We start from the raw sequence: 15,916 nt of genomic DNA on the forward strand, positions 1-15,916 counted from the left end.
CAAGCAAAATGGACTGGATGGTTTCGGGACAATTTATTGTATTGGAGGGACGAGGGCGTATCGGAAACAAAAAAGGTGCGAGACAACATGAGAAGATCATGTGCATAATGTATAACTGACATTAAACATGCATCTTTACTTTGAAATAGTTATTATAAGTAGGCTACAAGAATTGAATCGATTCAAATGATCACTACTTCAGGTTTTACCGGTCGTTTTCTTCCACAAGTACTTCTTAAAAGCACGTCTCGCAACATTGCACTGCCGGGATTTCGTTGCCATGGAAGCGAGGAAACAAAAGTCCGGCGGCGCTTTGACATAGGACAATAGCCTCCCGCATGCTATTACGGACTCACGAGAACATCTCATCTTTATATTTCTTTAGCCTTCTTTCATGGTCGTAATGGCTAAAGATGTTGGCGGTTATTTTTGAGGACAGCGGTCATTTGAAGTGGACGTGTGAATTCATAGTGCAGGTGAGTGCAGTCGTGATTGAAGCTTACCTTTTGTTGTTAGAATTGCATGCCAGTATGTTTATATATATATACATATATATATATATATGTGCCGATTACATACATATGCATGCGCATCGAAGCAGAGAAACTAGTTTATCAGTAAATTGGTATCGGTACAGGTAGTTGAACATTCTGGGTGACGTCACGTTGCTATTACTTACAGCCGAAACAGCGTCATAGAGGTTTATGAATATGACGTCACCTTCTCATGTAACATGACCTCGCGTCTGAACCTCCATACAACAGCTGTGCAGAAATGTCTGTTCAACCAGTAAATCATTTTATTAAGGTGGAAATCTAACCCCCCCCCCCCCACCCCCACCTCCCATCCTAAATGATCCTCATACCATCAAAATGAAATCCACTCATGTGAACAAATAAGCCGAAATGACGTTTGTCTTCTTTACAAGTGGATCAGTGCCACTTCATCAGGTCGAGGTTGACTTACACTATATAGATGTGCGTAATGCTTGAACAGTCTACTAACCGATCAGATGTTGTGCATTGTGCTCTTTAAAATCAGCTGAGTAATCAGTAGTCATTCGTTTTATGAGTTAGACAATATTAGTATGGAGAAGTACATTTGTATATATGTACTACTCAGAGAACGAGCTCATGGAATGTAAACGAAGATCACAAAAGCAGGGTACACTCAAAAGATTTGTAACACGAGAGACCCCACACATGACAAGGAAAAAATACGCCAGTGTGTGCTTACTGTGGTTTACTCGAAATGACCAACACAGTCAGCTAAACCACACACATAACGATGCTGTATTTCCACTGACAATCCTGAGTCTCCTCAAGCAAATCAGATGTCTGTTGTAGTACCAAGACTGACCTGCAAAAGGCAACATGGTGCCACAAGGCACCCAGACTGCCAAAATGTACAAAGAAGAAGGTATAATCGTGGTAGCCGTAGTAGCAGAAGTAGCAGTAGTAGTAGTCGTTAAAGTCGAACAAGAAATAGAAGAAACTAAGATAACTGTTATCGAGTACATTGCCCTTACAACACTCATTGTAACTAATAACTTTTACATTGACATTTTATGCAAACACTCAGCACAACTCGTTGCTCCTCTACAGCGCAAGCTTCAGGTTGTTTCCCAATTGACTATTGTGACCATCACGTAGACTGTGGCTCGGCCAAACTCGGTTTTGACCACACAAGCAATGATTTGCGAACTGAAATATTGGTAGAAAATAGGGACGGGCACGTACGGATATCAGGTATCGGTATCGGCCGATACCGACCTTATTTCGAGGTATCGGGTAGTCGTGAAGGCTGCCGACACCAGCCGGCGATACTTTAGGCAAAAAAATCATTTTTTAAACAACTTTGAGTTAGTCCTCCTCGCCAGTAGTTGGCGCTACACTGTGGCAGTTTGACACATCAGTAAACCATCATGTTCGTCAGAAAAAAATGGTCTTTGTTCACAATTATCTGTCATTGTGTTAATTAAAATTTGATGTATCCAAAGTACTTGTGGTATTGGTGATTACTCAAGATTGAGTACTCCTATCGGTATCGGTCTGACAAAAATGGTATTGAAGATGCCTGATGGACAAATTCAACATTTACGATTGTCGGTCCTGAGCGGTTTCCGAACAGATTAAGGAGGAAAAATAACACTTCGAACTAAGGATAATCACGTTTTAGAGAAGTTACGTAAACTGGCCTTTGCAGATGGGAAAAAAAAAATGCTCAAATTGTGCCCATTTGTCAGAATGTGTGTACCCTGCTAAATGCTCACCAATGGGGCAAAGTGAAACAAAAAACCCAACCTTGTATCGCAATGTGTGATCTCCTTATCCGGAAGATTCTGGATTGATATGAGCTCATTATTATTATTATTTTAAAACTGCATCTCGTCAACAGGTTGTGAGGCTCTTCGTCATTCCCAGTCATCTGTGTTCAACGCAACCATGACTGGCAGGGAGGTGGACAACCGGCTCCAGGTGCTGCAGATCTACCGCTTGTTGCAGTACATCCATGAAAACGATGAGGCGCAGATTGAGGAGATGGTCCACCTCGGGGTGGCAAATCTCATTAATCTCACAGAGCCGCAGAATGGAACGGGCGCACTTCACATGGCAGTTGCAGCCAACAATCAGGGTGATGACATCTTCCTTGTTCTGTCATAGCGAACCGTAACATAACATACGGTGCCACTTGGTCACAATCTTGGATTTTTCTGGAGTGCTCGTCCTCATTTGGGTTGCAGCCTATCGCAGCTGACTTTGGGCAAGATACATCCTGGTCGCCAGCCAATCACAGGGCACATAGACAAACAATCGTTCGCACACATATTGACACCTATAGACAGTTTCGAGTCTTCGATTAACCTAACGTGTGTTTTTAACTCCACATGATGGCCGTAGCCGAGATTGCAACAACAAAATGCCTCTTTCTTAAGAATTGCTGGTTGTCTTATGAAAACAATCACAAGCCAAGAAACGTTGAAAACAAAATGCCCTCTGTGCCTTGATTGCATTTTGTTCAATGTGTTCCTCCTTCTTATATTTATTGGTGGGTTGAACGTGGCTGACGTAGCAAAAGGCATTCAGCAGTTTACCCGGAGCGGTGTAAACACAATCCCTATCAGGGTTTATCTTTCCAAACTGTGCAGGAGCGAACTGAACTGACATAAATCTGAACTAAGTCCGACAGTTCCTTACAATCTGTCGTTTGACGGCTTCGATCTCCAACACTTCCTCAGACCTGACCAGGTTTCTTCTGTCCTTGAGAGCGCACCCTGACATCCAGAATAAGAGGGGCCACACGCCGGTCATGTTAGCAACTGAACTGGGTAATGACGGCATTGTGAAAATGTTGGCAGACCACGACGCTGATATGAGCATCCAAGACAATGAGGGCAAAGGTGAGTAGTGTACTCCTTTACTTCCGTTTGCTGTACACTGGTGCATATCCAGAAGCTGTGGGGTATCATGGTAGAGTTGATACAGCCGAACTGTTTTTCTTTGCCTTTGAACTACTTTTTCAATTGAAAATGTTTTAAACCAAAATTCAATTGATCGAAGTTCACTTCCAGAAGCGTTGAATTTTTATGTGTACAACTTCAGAGGCACTGAACTTCCAGAGGTGACTCGTCGGACTAAAAATGGCAAGGAGAACAGAAAGGAGATGACCCTGAAAGTCCTACAGGAATAGATTACACTTTACTGCAGCTGTCTGGTTTCTGTTTGCTAACCACGGCAGTGACCGATGCTTGGTAACAAATAACAGAGGTGAAACAAAGAAAGCAGAAACCTTTTCTTGACATACAGTGGTCATTTTGTTGTTACTGTTGTTGAATATTACCTGTAACGCGAGTCTTTAGCAATTAAATGATAAGAGATCAGGGTGACGCCACTGCATTTCAATTCAAGCTTGATAGCAAAGGAGCGCTTCCTTAAATGAATGAATTTTCCATCTTAAATGAGATCAATGAGGTTTATTTGAAGGCACAGCTCATGAAAATGCATGGCGAGTCTTTGAGAGTCATTGGGCAATGTCAGATTGAAGCAGAAAGGCGCAGAGAAAGCAGCCAAAAGGGAATGTGGGTAGATATAATTACAGATCAACCTCTTATTAAGTAACCTGATAGCAAGGCCTGTATTTCTCCAGGATGAATTTGTGGAGTCCTCTATTTGTCGGCATCATGTTGCACTTTCACTCGACTAAGAGTGTGTTTTTCTTGGATGTCGAACACAACCTTTCATTATAATTTTTTAAACCATATTTTTTGTCAAAATCAGGATTATTGGTTGTTGATGATGATTGATACTCTTGTATTGCTATCTGATTTATCGGGTGTGCCTCACACAGTGGTGAGTCTAAGATAAGATACTATGAAATAATCCTTATGTGTTCCATTGTGGAGCACACCAGAGAGAAGAGCGTTGTTAACAACTCTGCCAAATATGAATGATTAAAAAAATAAATATGAGGCTTTAAAACTGTGAAAAAGGAACACGTTCTTGAAATATAAGATTAATCACAGCATGAGGAGCCATTATCAGTGACAAAAATGTGTTTTGTAATTTTAGCATTCAAAGAGCTAACATGACAGTTAAATGAATGGGACATATACAATACAGCTGAAAAGTGACCAAGTCAGAAAATGAAAATGCTGAACCTGTTCATGTCTCTCCCTCCACTTTAGGGGTTCTGTTCTACTGCATCTACCCGACAAAGCGCCACACACGTTGCCTGCAGGCGGTGCTCGAGTACCAGGCAGACGTGAACAACGTGTCATCGCAGGGGACTCACGTCTTCCAATTGATGTGTCAGCATGCCAAAGACTGCGCTCCCATGTGTCACATGATGCTGGCTAAAGGGGCCGACCCAAATGCAACAGATGAGGTTCATATTTAGATGGAGGTTGAGGAGGAGAGAGAATGTTTTGTGTACTCACCATTATTTGTTGATGGTACCATGTAGCGCCGTTTATCTTGGGGGATATGTTCCAAACTACCCCACGATACGTGAAAATACGATAAAAAGATGATATTAAAAATGTTTTAACAGTTTTATCCCTCCCAGATTCTGTAAACACATAGAAACTTATTCAAACACACTTAAACATATTTTTTTTAAAACTTAAAAGTATTCCTCAGCACCTGTTCTACCTCTCGTTCAGACAATTCTCTAAATAAGAGCACAGCGTGCTTGCTTCAACCTGTGTATTTGTCACTTCCAGTTGACGTTTGCCGTAGAACTGACACATACGGTAAAAGAAGAAAAGAGAGTTAACCATTGTATCTTTAAACACCAAATTGTTCAACCAAACCATATCATTTCATTTAACAAAAAGTCTGCTAGTATAATGCTAACATAATGCAAAACACCATCGACGGTCTAAAAGAAATGAGCATAGATGTTACAGCAATTATAAACTAAAGTGCTTCCTCTTACAAATCCCACGCCATAGCACCAAACAAAAATGTCACAAAAATACTGAAATAATGATGATCTCAATTTACTCACAAATGGACTTAAAAAAAAAAATACAGTGTAGCTCAGCTCAGGCCTTTGGCACTACAGGAAACGCATTTAAAAAAAATAAAATAAATAAAATATATATATATACACTGTGCTGTACATGTGTTTTCATGGGCTATTTTTGACCCTCCCTTGCCCCCCGCCCCCCAAAAAAAACAAAAACCTGTTAACTTCTTCAAAATTGTGTCGCAACTTTGCAACAGTAAGAAAATGCATGTCGCATGTCCCAGGGTGACAACAGCTGAGAACCGCTGCTGTATATGCAACTAATAAATAAGAATTGCCTAACAAATAAAGTTTAATCAGATAATTTCCCAAGCCACCCTGGATGATCTCTCCCGCATGCCATGACGCCGTCGTTGGGAATCACTGCTTTAAACAACTGCTGCTTAAACACACAAACACCTTACAACAATAGTCACAGGCTCACAGCAACGTGCTACACTGAAGGTGTTGCAACTGAATCCAGATTGCCTGTGTACTATAAAAACCCATAAAAAAAAGGCATGCTTAAAAATCTGCAATATACAGTAGCTGGGGTGCAAATAACGAACCATGATTTATTGGCATTAATATTTGTTCTGTTATCCTTAGAAAACTGGTGTGACAGCGTTGATGGAGGCTGCCAAGGCTGGATCCCTGGAGCTTGTCCGAGACATCTTAAAAAGAGGGGGAAACCCCAATGCCCTGGACCAGAAACGCATGTCAGCTGTGCACTACGCTGCCATGGGGGGCTTCTTTGAGGTGAAACAACTGCAGCAGTCATAGTACTACTACATCGGTGTGGAAAGATGTGTTCAACTGTAACTCAGATGATTCGTGACCTCTGCCCTTTGTTTTTATATGGCGTTGTTTCTCCCAGGTGATTGTGTTGCTGTCTGCATTCTCAGCAGACATGAGTGTGATTAATGTGGACGAGTGCACGGCCCTCCACTTTGCCGCGACGACAGGCGACATCAACTGCTGCAAGTTCCTGGCTCAGAGAGGTATAGAGAAATATTTCACACATTTGATACATTTTTCGCAATTTAAAACAGGCTTAGGTGTAGGTAGTGCTGGCACTCCAAAGACCCAACAAATACCCAAACACAAAATGCAAGCCATTAAAATGTACATTTTTAATAATATGTCTACTTTTTCTACTTGTACTGCCTGCAATTTAAGCACTCTACATCAATCATTGAAAATTTCTTTCTCCCACAAACCTACAAAAAAAAAAAAAAAGTACATATCGGTGATCGAGGTTCATTGCATACTTACACTCAGTGTTGTAGCCATCAAGTGGGGTGGAGAAATTATTCAGGTGTAAACCAACTTTTATGAGCAAATTATCCTCTTTCATTAAACTGGTCTTAGTAGCCAGATAACTAAATAACCAAACAGTCAAACTCTGGTTGAGTTGAAACAATGATGGTAAATCATATGTAGCCAGATAATTAAATGCCCAATGGCAACACTGAACGGAACAATTCGGTAAAATATTATTCTTGGCGGCAACCTTACTGCACACAATATGGAAAAGAAAGGCAGTAAAAAAAAAAAAAAAAGTGTGAACCTTTTTTATCATTATTTAAAAAAAATCAAAATCCTTTCAGCCTCTCGAGTGTGATTTCTGATGTCTGATTTCCTTGGTCCTTCATGAAAGCCAACTTGCCTTTGTGTTTTAGAGGGGGGAAAATGACATTCGAACTGATCAACATTTTTGCCTTTTGTCAGAGATGTTTGGAATCAAACACTAACCAAATCATTCCAAAATTTAGATGGTCCAATTTGAAATCTGACACATAGCATATCGAAATGCTCCTCACTTTTGACCTGAGTTGGCTTGTGGGTGATGCTGAACCTTGAAGTCCGACTTCTCCCTGTATGATAAACCCACTCCGCATTATCTCAGAAAAGTGTTATGACGTGTTAAAAAGGAATTTAATTGTTTTGAAGGCTGTCAAAGTATGTGTAAAGGGAGGTGCCACGGGGCAAATTACAGTTACAGTAAAACTCCATAATGCTGTGTTTCATGTTCAGGTTGCAATGCCAAAGTGAAGAACTGTGAAGGTTTCCTACCGCGTCAGATTGCCAAAGATGCTGGTCACAAAGCGGCTGTCAAGGAGCTGAGGAAAGCAGAGCAACAGAGGGGCAAAGAGAACACCGATGAGAGTGTCTTGACAGACGTGTGGGCTCTGACCCTCCACGACTGGTCTAACGAATACGAGCGCGATCTGCTGCAAGCCTTTGATCGCGAAAAGGTTCCCTCTGAAAAATTTGCCTCCGTTTTAACAACATTAGGTGCTCCGGTCACCCAAGAGCAGCTCGAGTTAGTCATCTCGTTCCATGTGATTGGAAGAGACCCTACTATAAACGTTAATGACTTCATCAAAGGTGCCAGCTACATCAAGAAACCATACCTTCTCCTCTCCTATATCCCCAAGAAGAAAAAAGGTGGGAAGGGAGGGAAGGGGAAGAAGAAACCCAAATTTGTCCTCCCTATGCCTATTTGTACCCTCCCACCGGAGTTCAAGCCCAGACGAGAGGATGGAGGCCCACCGGAATACATGATGGAGACAATAAATACCGCAGACACCCGGCGACTGGACCAAGATCTTCCACCAGAACATCCTGTAGTTGATGACACTGCATGGTACACAGAGAAACCAGACAAGATCTACCTCAATATAAACTACCTTGTGAAGAATGGCGATCTTGAGGCTCTGGGACTGGCTTTTAGTCAAAGGATTCCTGTGGATGTTCAAGATCCGTTTTACAAGACCCCGCTGATGGTGGCCTGCGCCATCGGAAACTACGAGGTGACTAAATACCTCCTCGACAAGAGGTAAGGAACATCCGTCCTCTCGCTTTGGTCAAACCTCTTACTTTATCACTGCCAAGTTAGGAGTTTTTATACAGTATATTTTCATGGCGTTTTGCTCAGCGCATTATCCTTGTGGTTAGCCCTTCTGCTTCACAGTCGAGGTACTGGGTTTGATTCTCGGCTCAAGTCTTGTTTGTCTGGGTTGTGTTCAGCCCACTTTTCAAAATATGCCTCTTAGGTTCATTGAACACGGAATGCTTATTTGTCTTTTTGAGTCCTGCGATTGGCTGGAAACCAGTTCAGGGTTTACCCCGCTCCTCGAATAAAGTCGACTGGATAAGCTCCATCTCACCCGTGACCTTAATGAGGACAAGCAGTATAGACAATTTCAGGACGGTTGAGTGCATATAGGATTTTGGTAACTGCCGTGTTAATGCCGCAAATTGAAAATACCGTTTTCTAGGGCTCCTGTACATTACCGACCCTTAAAAACATCATCACTCCCCATCTCCTAACCCCCCAGCACCCTTTATGACGCCAAATGATGGTCTGATTTTCATTCAATTTGTAAGGGTGAACAAGTGCCAAAAGAATGCAAGTAGTTTGAGTAGTCAGATCTGTTTAACATGCCTTGGTTCAATTTAATGATATAACATTTTTTCAAGCCAAATTTCTTTCCTGTAATCTGAGCGCATTCGCCCCCTCTGCATTGTTAAATAAAAGAGCTTTTTCTCAGATTCTGTTCTAACTTCCATTTTTTTTAAAATTTTTATGGTCAGAATGTAGGTAATAACAACAAATATTAACATGATTTCAGCCAAATTTTAACATTCCTAACCCTAAATGTCTTTTAACACATTCACTGCCATTGACGGCTTTAGAAGTCAAATATCCACGTTAACTGGGAAGGCTGGCAGTGTTAAGTGTAAAAATGAAACAAACAAAATGAAAAACTAAATTAAATTAAATACATCAGCTTTTAATGATGCATGACATTGACACATGCAGTTTAAAGGCAGGCTGGCACACAGCTTTAATGTTGTTAGCTAGTTAGTGTAACATTCCTAACAGTAGATAAGTTAACTGCTATATATTAAAACGTAATATGATAATTTGTGAACTCCAGCTCGCTACTGTCGATGGCATACACTTATTATGACGTTGAAACATAATTAGGCTTGAGAAAAGCAACTTCTAGTGCTTTTCTAGCCAAACACAAGTCTACTGAGCTTTACATGTGCCTGATATGCTTACAATTGAACCTCAAAGTCCCCATACAACTTTTGAGGGATATTTTAACCTAAATCTTACCTAAACTCGTTGGTTTACAAACAGTACAACCATTCACATTTGTTTCACTTCATCTCAACGTGTGAGTTGAAAATAATTTTCAAATGTGTGGTAAAGTCTTAGTATGGTTGTGTTCTGAACAGTGCAGCAGTGGATATCTGTGACCAGTTCTGCTGGACGCCGCTTCACCATGCTGCACAAGCTGGCAAAGTGGAAATACTGGAACTTCTGCTGGAGGCTGGAGCCAACATAGATGCTCAGACCATCACGGGGACCACACCCCTCATGGTGGCCATCCAGAGCACTCACATCTCCTGTGTTGAGTTCTTCTTTACAGCCGGTGCCAATGTCTTAATGGAGAACAAGAAAGGTACTGCATGACTCTCACTCCTACATTATAAATCACAATCATAAATACAATGAGAAAAGTTCTGTTCTCGTGTTTATTTCAATTTCCCATTATTTCACAAATGTAACATTATTCAACTTTTAGCTAAAATTCAACTAACAAGCAACAACAGTGGAGTGGACCCTCAAAAGCAGGGGTGTCAAACACATTTTTGTCTCAGGCCGCATTGTAGTTATGATTTCCCTCAGAGGGCTGTTAGAACAGTGAAATGTTTCATCACCAAATCATATTATTACCATTACACAACAAATTGAGGGATAACTAGTTTTGAAATCAGAAGACAGGGATAATAGTTTGTTCAAGTATTGTTTAAATTACTGTAGAACAAGGGTTTGGTCACAGAAAAGTGCAATATCACAACATTATTGTTTATTATTATGACAATTTTGAATTTGGGTACAGATTTTAGCAAAAATCACGAAACGAGCATGATTTGCTTTCGCGGGCCACATAAAATGATGTGGCGGGCCGCATCTGGCCCCCCGGGCCTTGAGTTTGACACCGATGCTCTTAAGGGAAACATATTTGTTCTAGGATGGTGTTTGACCTCAATGTGTTAATATTTTAAATTTATTTGCTCAATAGGAAAAAATTGAAATACAACTCATATGTTGCACGGGTTGAACTTTTGCCATCACAAAGTCTTTAAATACTCTGCTTGTAATGTTTTAATTGCCATTTTAGTATACTTCATTTTTATGTAAGCGCAAAATTAAGAAAAACAGATAACCGTTGTTTAGATCAAAACTTAAAATTCATTATAACTGCCGAACATTAATAGTACCTCGAAGGTCAACCATTGTAAACATGCATAATGACAGTTTGTTCGTTCAATTTTTTGTTTTATTTTTTTTCATTTAAGATAATTCTTTTCTGGAAAATTTGGGTTGAAAGAGATTTTATAACCTTTAAAAGAGGTTTATGCACCCCCCCCCCCCCCACACACACACACACACAATATAAATCAGTTTGTAAGTGGGTTATTGAAAATACACAAAGGACAACGAATGATAGCAGACTTAATATCCACGGTCACTGTCATGCTATCCAATAATGGGTGGAGAAACTGTTAAATTTACTTTGGTAAATTTGCCAAATTCGCTCAAACTTTAAATTCTGATTTCTCACACAAATGTTTAGAAATGGATGACACAAGTTTGTAGTTGGTTGTTTAATTCCATACTTTCCAGAGACCCACCTATTTGTATAAAAACAATTAAAAATGGTGGCCGACTGGTTAGCACATCTGCCTCACAGTTCTGAGTACCGGGGTTCAAATCCTGCGTGGATTTTGTCCGGGTACTCCAGTTTCCTCCCACATCCCAAAAACATGCGTGGTAGTTTGCTTGAAGACTCTAAATTGCCCGTAGGTATGAATGTGAGTGCGAATGGTTGTTTGTTTCTATGTGCCCTGCGATTGGCCGGCGACCGGCTCAGGGTGTACCCCGCCTCCCGCCCGAAGATAGCTGTGATAAGCTGCAAGCACGCCCGTGACCCTCGTGGGGCTAAGCGGTACAGAAAATGGATGGATGGGCAATTAAAAAGTTAGTTTTCCATAATACAAAGGCAATCAACCTTCAAGGTACCACTGGACATGGAGCAACCTTTGATGATTTCTTAGCACCACCACCACCACCATTGTTAGAACAAAAACCCCAAAATCCATGTGAATGCAGTGTTAACTCAAGGAGCATTTTGCTTCCCCTTTTAGAACAAAACTGCCTTGACGTAGCCACTGCATTTGGCGACGGTGCGATATATCAGTTGGTCAAAGACAAGTTCGAATCCATGCCTAAACCAAAAAACAAAGGGAAGGGTAAATGAAAGGTATGCAATTAACACCTTTAAACTCATAACCTCACATCTCAAGTGATGGTGTTAAAAGCTCTAAACTTGTTTTGTTCTGTGTTCTGTTTGTGTGACAGGGATAACTCTACATCTGCCACTCTTGGAACTTCTTCACCCTAAATGTGTTTCCCTTTCTCATCTCTTTCTTTGTCTTGGTCCACTGCCAGCTGTGTGTGATGCCATACATACATTTACCTTCAGAGACTTTGTCCTTAATTCAAATAAACACACATTTTTACAACCTATCGTCTCACCCATCCTCTCAGCCAATGGGACTAGGTTAACTGCAATTAATCCTCTAATTAGAGGCAAAGTGGAGGATCATGTTACAACAAGTTACACTCCAATGTACATTTCATATAATGTAATGATTTTGTAACTAGGGCTTTTAAAATACCTGGTGGTATTGTGGCCTCAATAACAGCGACAACAGCTATTTTAATAGTTTTGACAAGTCAATTAAGATATGTACATATATATATATATATATATCCGGGTACTCTGGTTTCCTCCCACATCCCAAAAACATGCATGGTAGGTTGATTGAAGACTGTAAATTGCCCGTAGGTGTGAATGTGAGTGCGGATGGTTGTTTGTTTATATGTGCCCTGCGATTGGCTGCCGACCAGTTCAGGTTGTACCCCGCCCCTCGCCCCGAATATAGCTGGGATAGGCTCCAGCACGCCCTAGTGAGGATAAGCGGTACAAAAAATGGACGGATGGATGGATATTTTTTGTTGTTGTTTTGAGGACATGCAACGAACAACTAACCAATAGGACAAAATGAGAGAGGACAGAAAAGGGCTGGGCAGGGAAAGGCGATAGATAAAAAAGATAAAATATTTACAGAAGTACAATAAGCGGACGATAAAACATTCACTTCCATCAATTGTGAAACAAATTTAATCACAGTGGAAAGCAGTGTTTTTTTTTTTAAATTCATCAAATTGAACTGATGTGAAAACACTTACTTTATCATTTTATGTTGTCCTTCATTGCCTTGTGTGATTGCTTACAATAAGACAGACTGAAACAATTATTAGTTCAGTACTACATGAACAACCCACATTTTACAATTGTTCAAAGCGTTTGCTATACACTCGACTGCGCCAAGAAAAAGGTGCTGCAACGTTTACACCAACGTATGGCGCTGTTTGACAAATTTACCATCGCACGGATTCAGTTAGTCACCTGAAAACTTTGAGGAGTCTGCTGGTGTCTCGCTCGCGCTGAAAGACAAAAATGGCTGTGCAGCATTCAACATGAATCTTGCATAATAATAATAATAATAATAATAATAATAATAATAATTGCTTCTTTCTTTACTTGATTTATGTCTCATAAGTTGTGCCACTCTGGCTGACTTAACATTATTCGGGACATCTTATGTGCCCATGTCTCTATTGGAACGCATCAGAGATGATCGGTGATATTTCTTTGTTACATGCAGCATCCACACACTCGCCCATCATCACTATCGCCAGATAAAATTAGATTGCAGTGTCCTCAAGGTCCATGGGGGTGCAGTTATATAATAGAATACAAGCAGTGGGGGGAGTGGGGATTGGTTGGCTTTGAGGTTTGCGATACAGGCCTTGGGCTTTTTAAAAATACATCCTCACAATATCATTGATGACAGGTAAGCGAATGTGGCGGGGTGGGGTGAAAAACGACAAGAACACGAGAGAGGGAGATGGACGGGGGGGGGGAGCGGCGGCGATGAAGCAGCCGAGGGTGACTCAGAGGAAATGGCGGGCACGGAGAAGTGGGCGGGTTGAGAGCGTGGGGGCCTTTGCAGCACACAGGTCAGAGCGAGACTGCTGGGCCTGTGGCTGGCCGTGACGCAGTGGCCTGCGACTTACATAGTCATGCAGTGTGTGCGTGGTTGTCAAGTGTACAGGGCACGATTGCATGTGATATCCTAATGTGTCTGTTAATGCATACTTACAGTATGTCCATGTTCTGTTCAAAATGAGACTGCATCTTCCTCCCCCCCCCCCCCCCACCCCAGCCCCTCCTGCTGAGCATCAGCGTGAGCTCCCATCACTGTGTGTTGCTGCTAAAAGCATTGCAGTCTCCCAGCACTCGCCCCTGCGCCGCTTACTCAGCACTCCATCTCAGCACCACCAAAAATCACTCATTGGCTCTTGTGCACGACAACGCACTATGCGTGTATTATGCTGTTCACTACATACTGTAACTATATTTTGTTGTATTGACAGCATTGTACTGAGTCAGTGGTTTTATGTTGACCCACCGCGAGTGAGTTACTTGCTGCCCTGCTGCTATGTCACGCATTTAGACGGCTCAAGCAGTTATCAGGGTCCTGCCTACCCACCCAAATGGAAATGCTAACCTAATCCGGGTATAAAATATCGAACTGAGCTGTACCACCTGGTGAAAAAGTAATTTCAGCGACCTTGTAATTTCCCTGAGGGGGAAAAAGGCATCTATTTGGAGTGAGTTCTTAATCGGCCACTATTTGAAGACATGCAAGGCATTTAATTCGACCCAAAGCATGAAAACAATACTGAATATGTTTGTTTATTTATTATGGAATAATGTATAGAATGTATGTTATAGAATATATAATGTATATGTGGTATTTTTATACTTAAATACATGGCTGAGGGGCCAGAGCCACTGGCTAGCGGCTTCCACAGCCACAATTTTGTTGTTGGATAATTATGTTTAAAATATGACATTCTGTGTCAGGGGTTTGGGGGTTTTCATTATGGTGGTGTGGAGGCAACGGTGGACCCAAGTGCAATATATACAGTATATATCGATCGTGAATGTGGTCTTAATTTTGTTTATTCATTATTGGGACAAATGCTCGTAGAACGGGTTCTAATCGGGGTGGGGGGGTGGGCGTTCGTCCCAATCATTCCCAAAATCAGGAGACACACTCACAGTGAGGCACCGTTCTATTTTCACGGACCGCGTCTGTGGAACATCCTGCCGGAGGACCTCAGGGCTGCAGAGAACATTCATGTTTTTAAGAATAGCATCAAGACCCAACGTTTTAATTTAGCCTTGAACTAATATTTCATTTAACTTTTAACTTACATTCAAAATGTATTTTGAATGTTGTCTTATTATTTATCATATATTATCTCTATTTTGTACGCTTGTTTTGACAGTCTTAGGTCTTCGTTTTAGTTTTCATTGAATGTGGGGTGTTAGATAGATACATGTGATTATTTTTCTTATCTTGCAGCATTTCCTCAGAGAGAGCCCTCTCCATTGGGAGTTGTAATGGACCGTAGCCTCATGCCTCATGGGGTCCTCAGTCACCACATGGAGTTCCCCTTACGCCACTACACCGGGGTGTCCTATGGCTGCGGTCTGCTCTTGGTGCAGACGGCTCCCTGAGATGGTGTTTCCTCACTTGGATTCCCTTGTGCCTATAACACTGCAATAATAATAATTTTTAAAAAAAACATATGTGAACTTAATACTGCAAAACCTTAATCCTGTCTTTTTTCTCCATCTAGTTTGTGTTCCTCACCCAACTCTTGTACATCCCCCTTTCTTGACCCCGCTCTCTTTCATCTCCTCCATCATGCATCACGCCCCAGGTTATGGATCAGCATTCCTGTCCTCGAGTTCCCCATCCCCACGTTCTCATCTCATACTCCTGTCCGCCTTTTTGTTTAAATCATTACCTTCCTCCTTTCTCTGAATACCTTTAATCACCAAGCTTTTCTCCTTCAATGATACATTCATTTCATCAACTTTGTCTTCCTCTACGTATCACATAGCCCTGCCTGCCTTTGTGCGTGCGTGCTGCACTGTGATGTGCATGTAAATGTTTCACCTCCGCAGATCGAAAGCTACACCGACTCCCAGTGTCTTTCTTGCACCTGCCTGTTGCTATGGAAACTGCGGATCCTCTTTGCGTCACCTGTGCCCATGTTTGGTCTGGTTTCCGGCTCCCATCCATCAGCCTGACGCTCACTCTTGCTCCCTGCTCAACGCGCACGAATCAGCTCCTATGCATCAGGAATTAATGAGTATTTCCATATGTGAACACTAAA

At 41.5% G+C, this 15,916-nt stretch overlaps 1 protein-coding gene across 1 annotated transcript; it reads left to right on the top strand.

Moving 5' to 3' along the window:
* The first annotated feature begins 236 nt into the window (after positions 1 to 236).
* ankef1a (ankyrin repeat and EF-hand domain containing 1a) lies at positions 237 to 12,235 on the top strand. The gene is made up of 10 exons (XM_061754323.1): positions 237 to 476; positions 2,398 to 2,634; positions 3,239 to 3,400; positions 4,685 to 4,884; positions 6,118 to 6,267; positions 6,386 to 6,509; positions 7,546 to 8,350; positions 9,763 to 9,989; positions 11,740 to 11,855; positions 11,954 to 12,235. The coding sequence occupies exons 2-9, from the start codon at positions 2,445 to 2,447 to the stop codon at positions 11,850 to 11,852; spliced, it is 1,971 nt and encodes a 656-aa protein (XP_061610307.1). The 5' UTR covers positions 237 to 476; positions 2,398 to 2,444; the 3' UTR covers positions 11,853 to 11,855; positions 11,954 to 12,235.
* Positions 12,236 to 15,916: the final 3,681 nt, after the last annotated feature.

Source organism: Phyllopteryx taeniolatus, chromosome 18, assembly GCF_024500385.1.
Source record: "Phyllopteryx taeniolatus isolate TA_2022b chromosome 18, UOR_Ptae_1.2, whole genome shotgun sequence".
Classification (NCBI taxonomy): domain Eukaryota; kingdom Metazoa; phylum Chordata; class Actinopteri; order Syngnathiformes; family Syngnathidae; genus Phyllopteryx; species Phyllopteryx taeniolatus.

What these genes read in the sequence shown, in the direction of transcription:
- ankef1a (XM_061754323.1), top strand. Translation starts at nt 2,445, where the DNA reads ATGACTGGCAGGGAGGTGGACAACCGGCTCCAGGTGCTGCAGATCTAC. An exon ending in CCAAGACAATGAGGGCAAAG is followed by an intron (nt 3,401 to 4,684) that starts GTGAGTAGTGTA and finishes CCTCCACTTTAG; the next exon opens with GGGTTCTGTTCTACTGCATC. An exon ending in ACCCAAATGCAACAGATGAG is followed by an intron (nt 4,885 to 6,117) that starts GTTCATATTTAG and finishes TGTTATCCTTAG; the next exon opens with AAAACTGGTGTGACAGCGTT.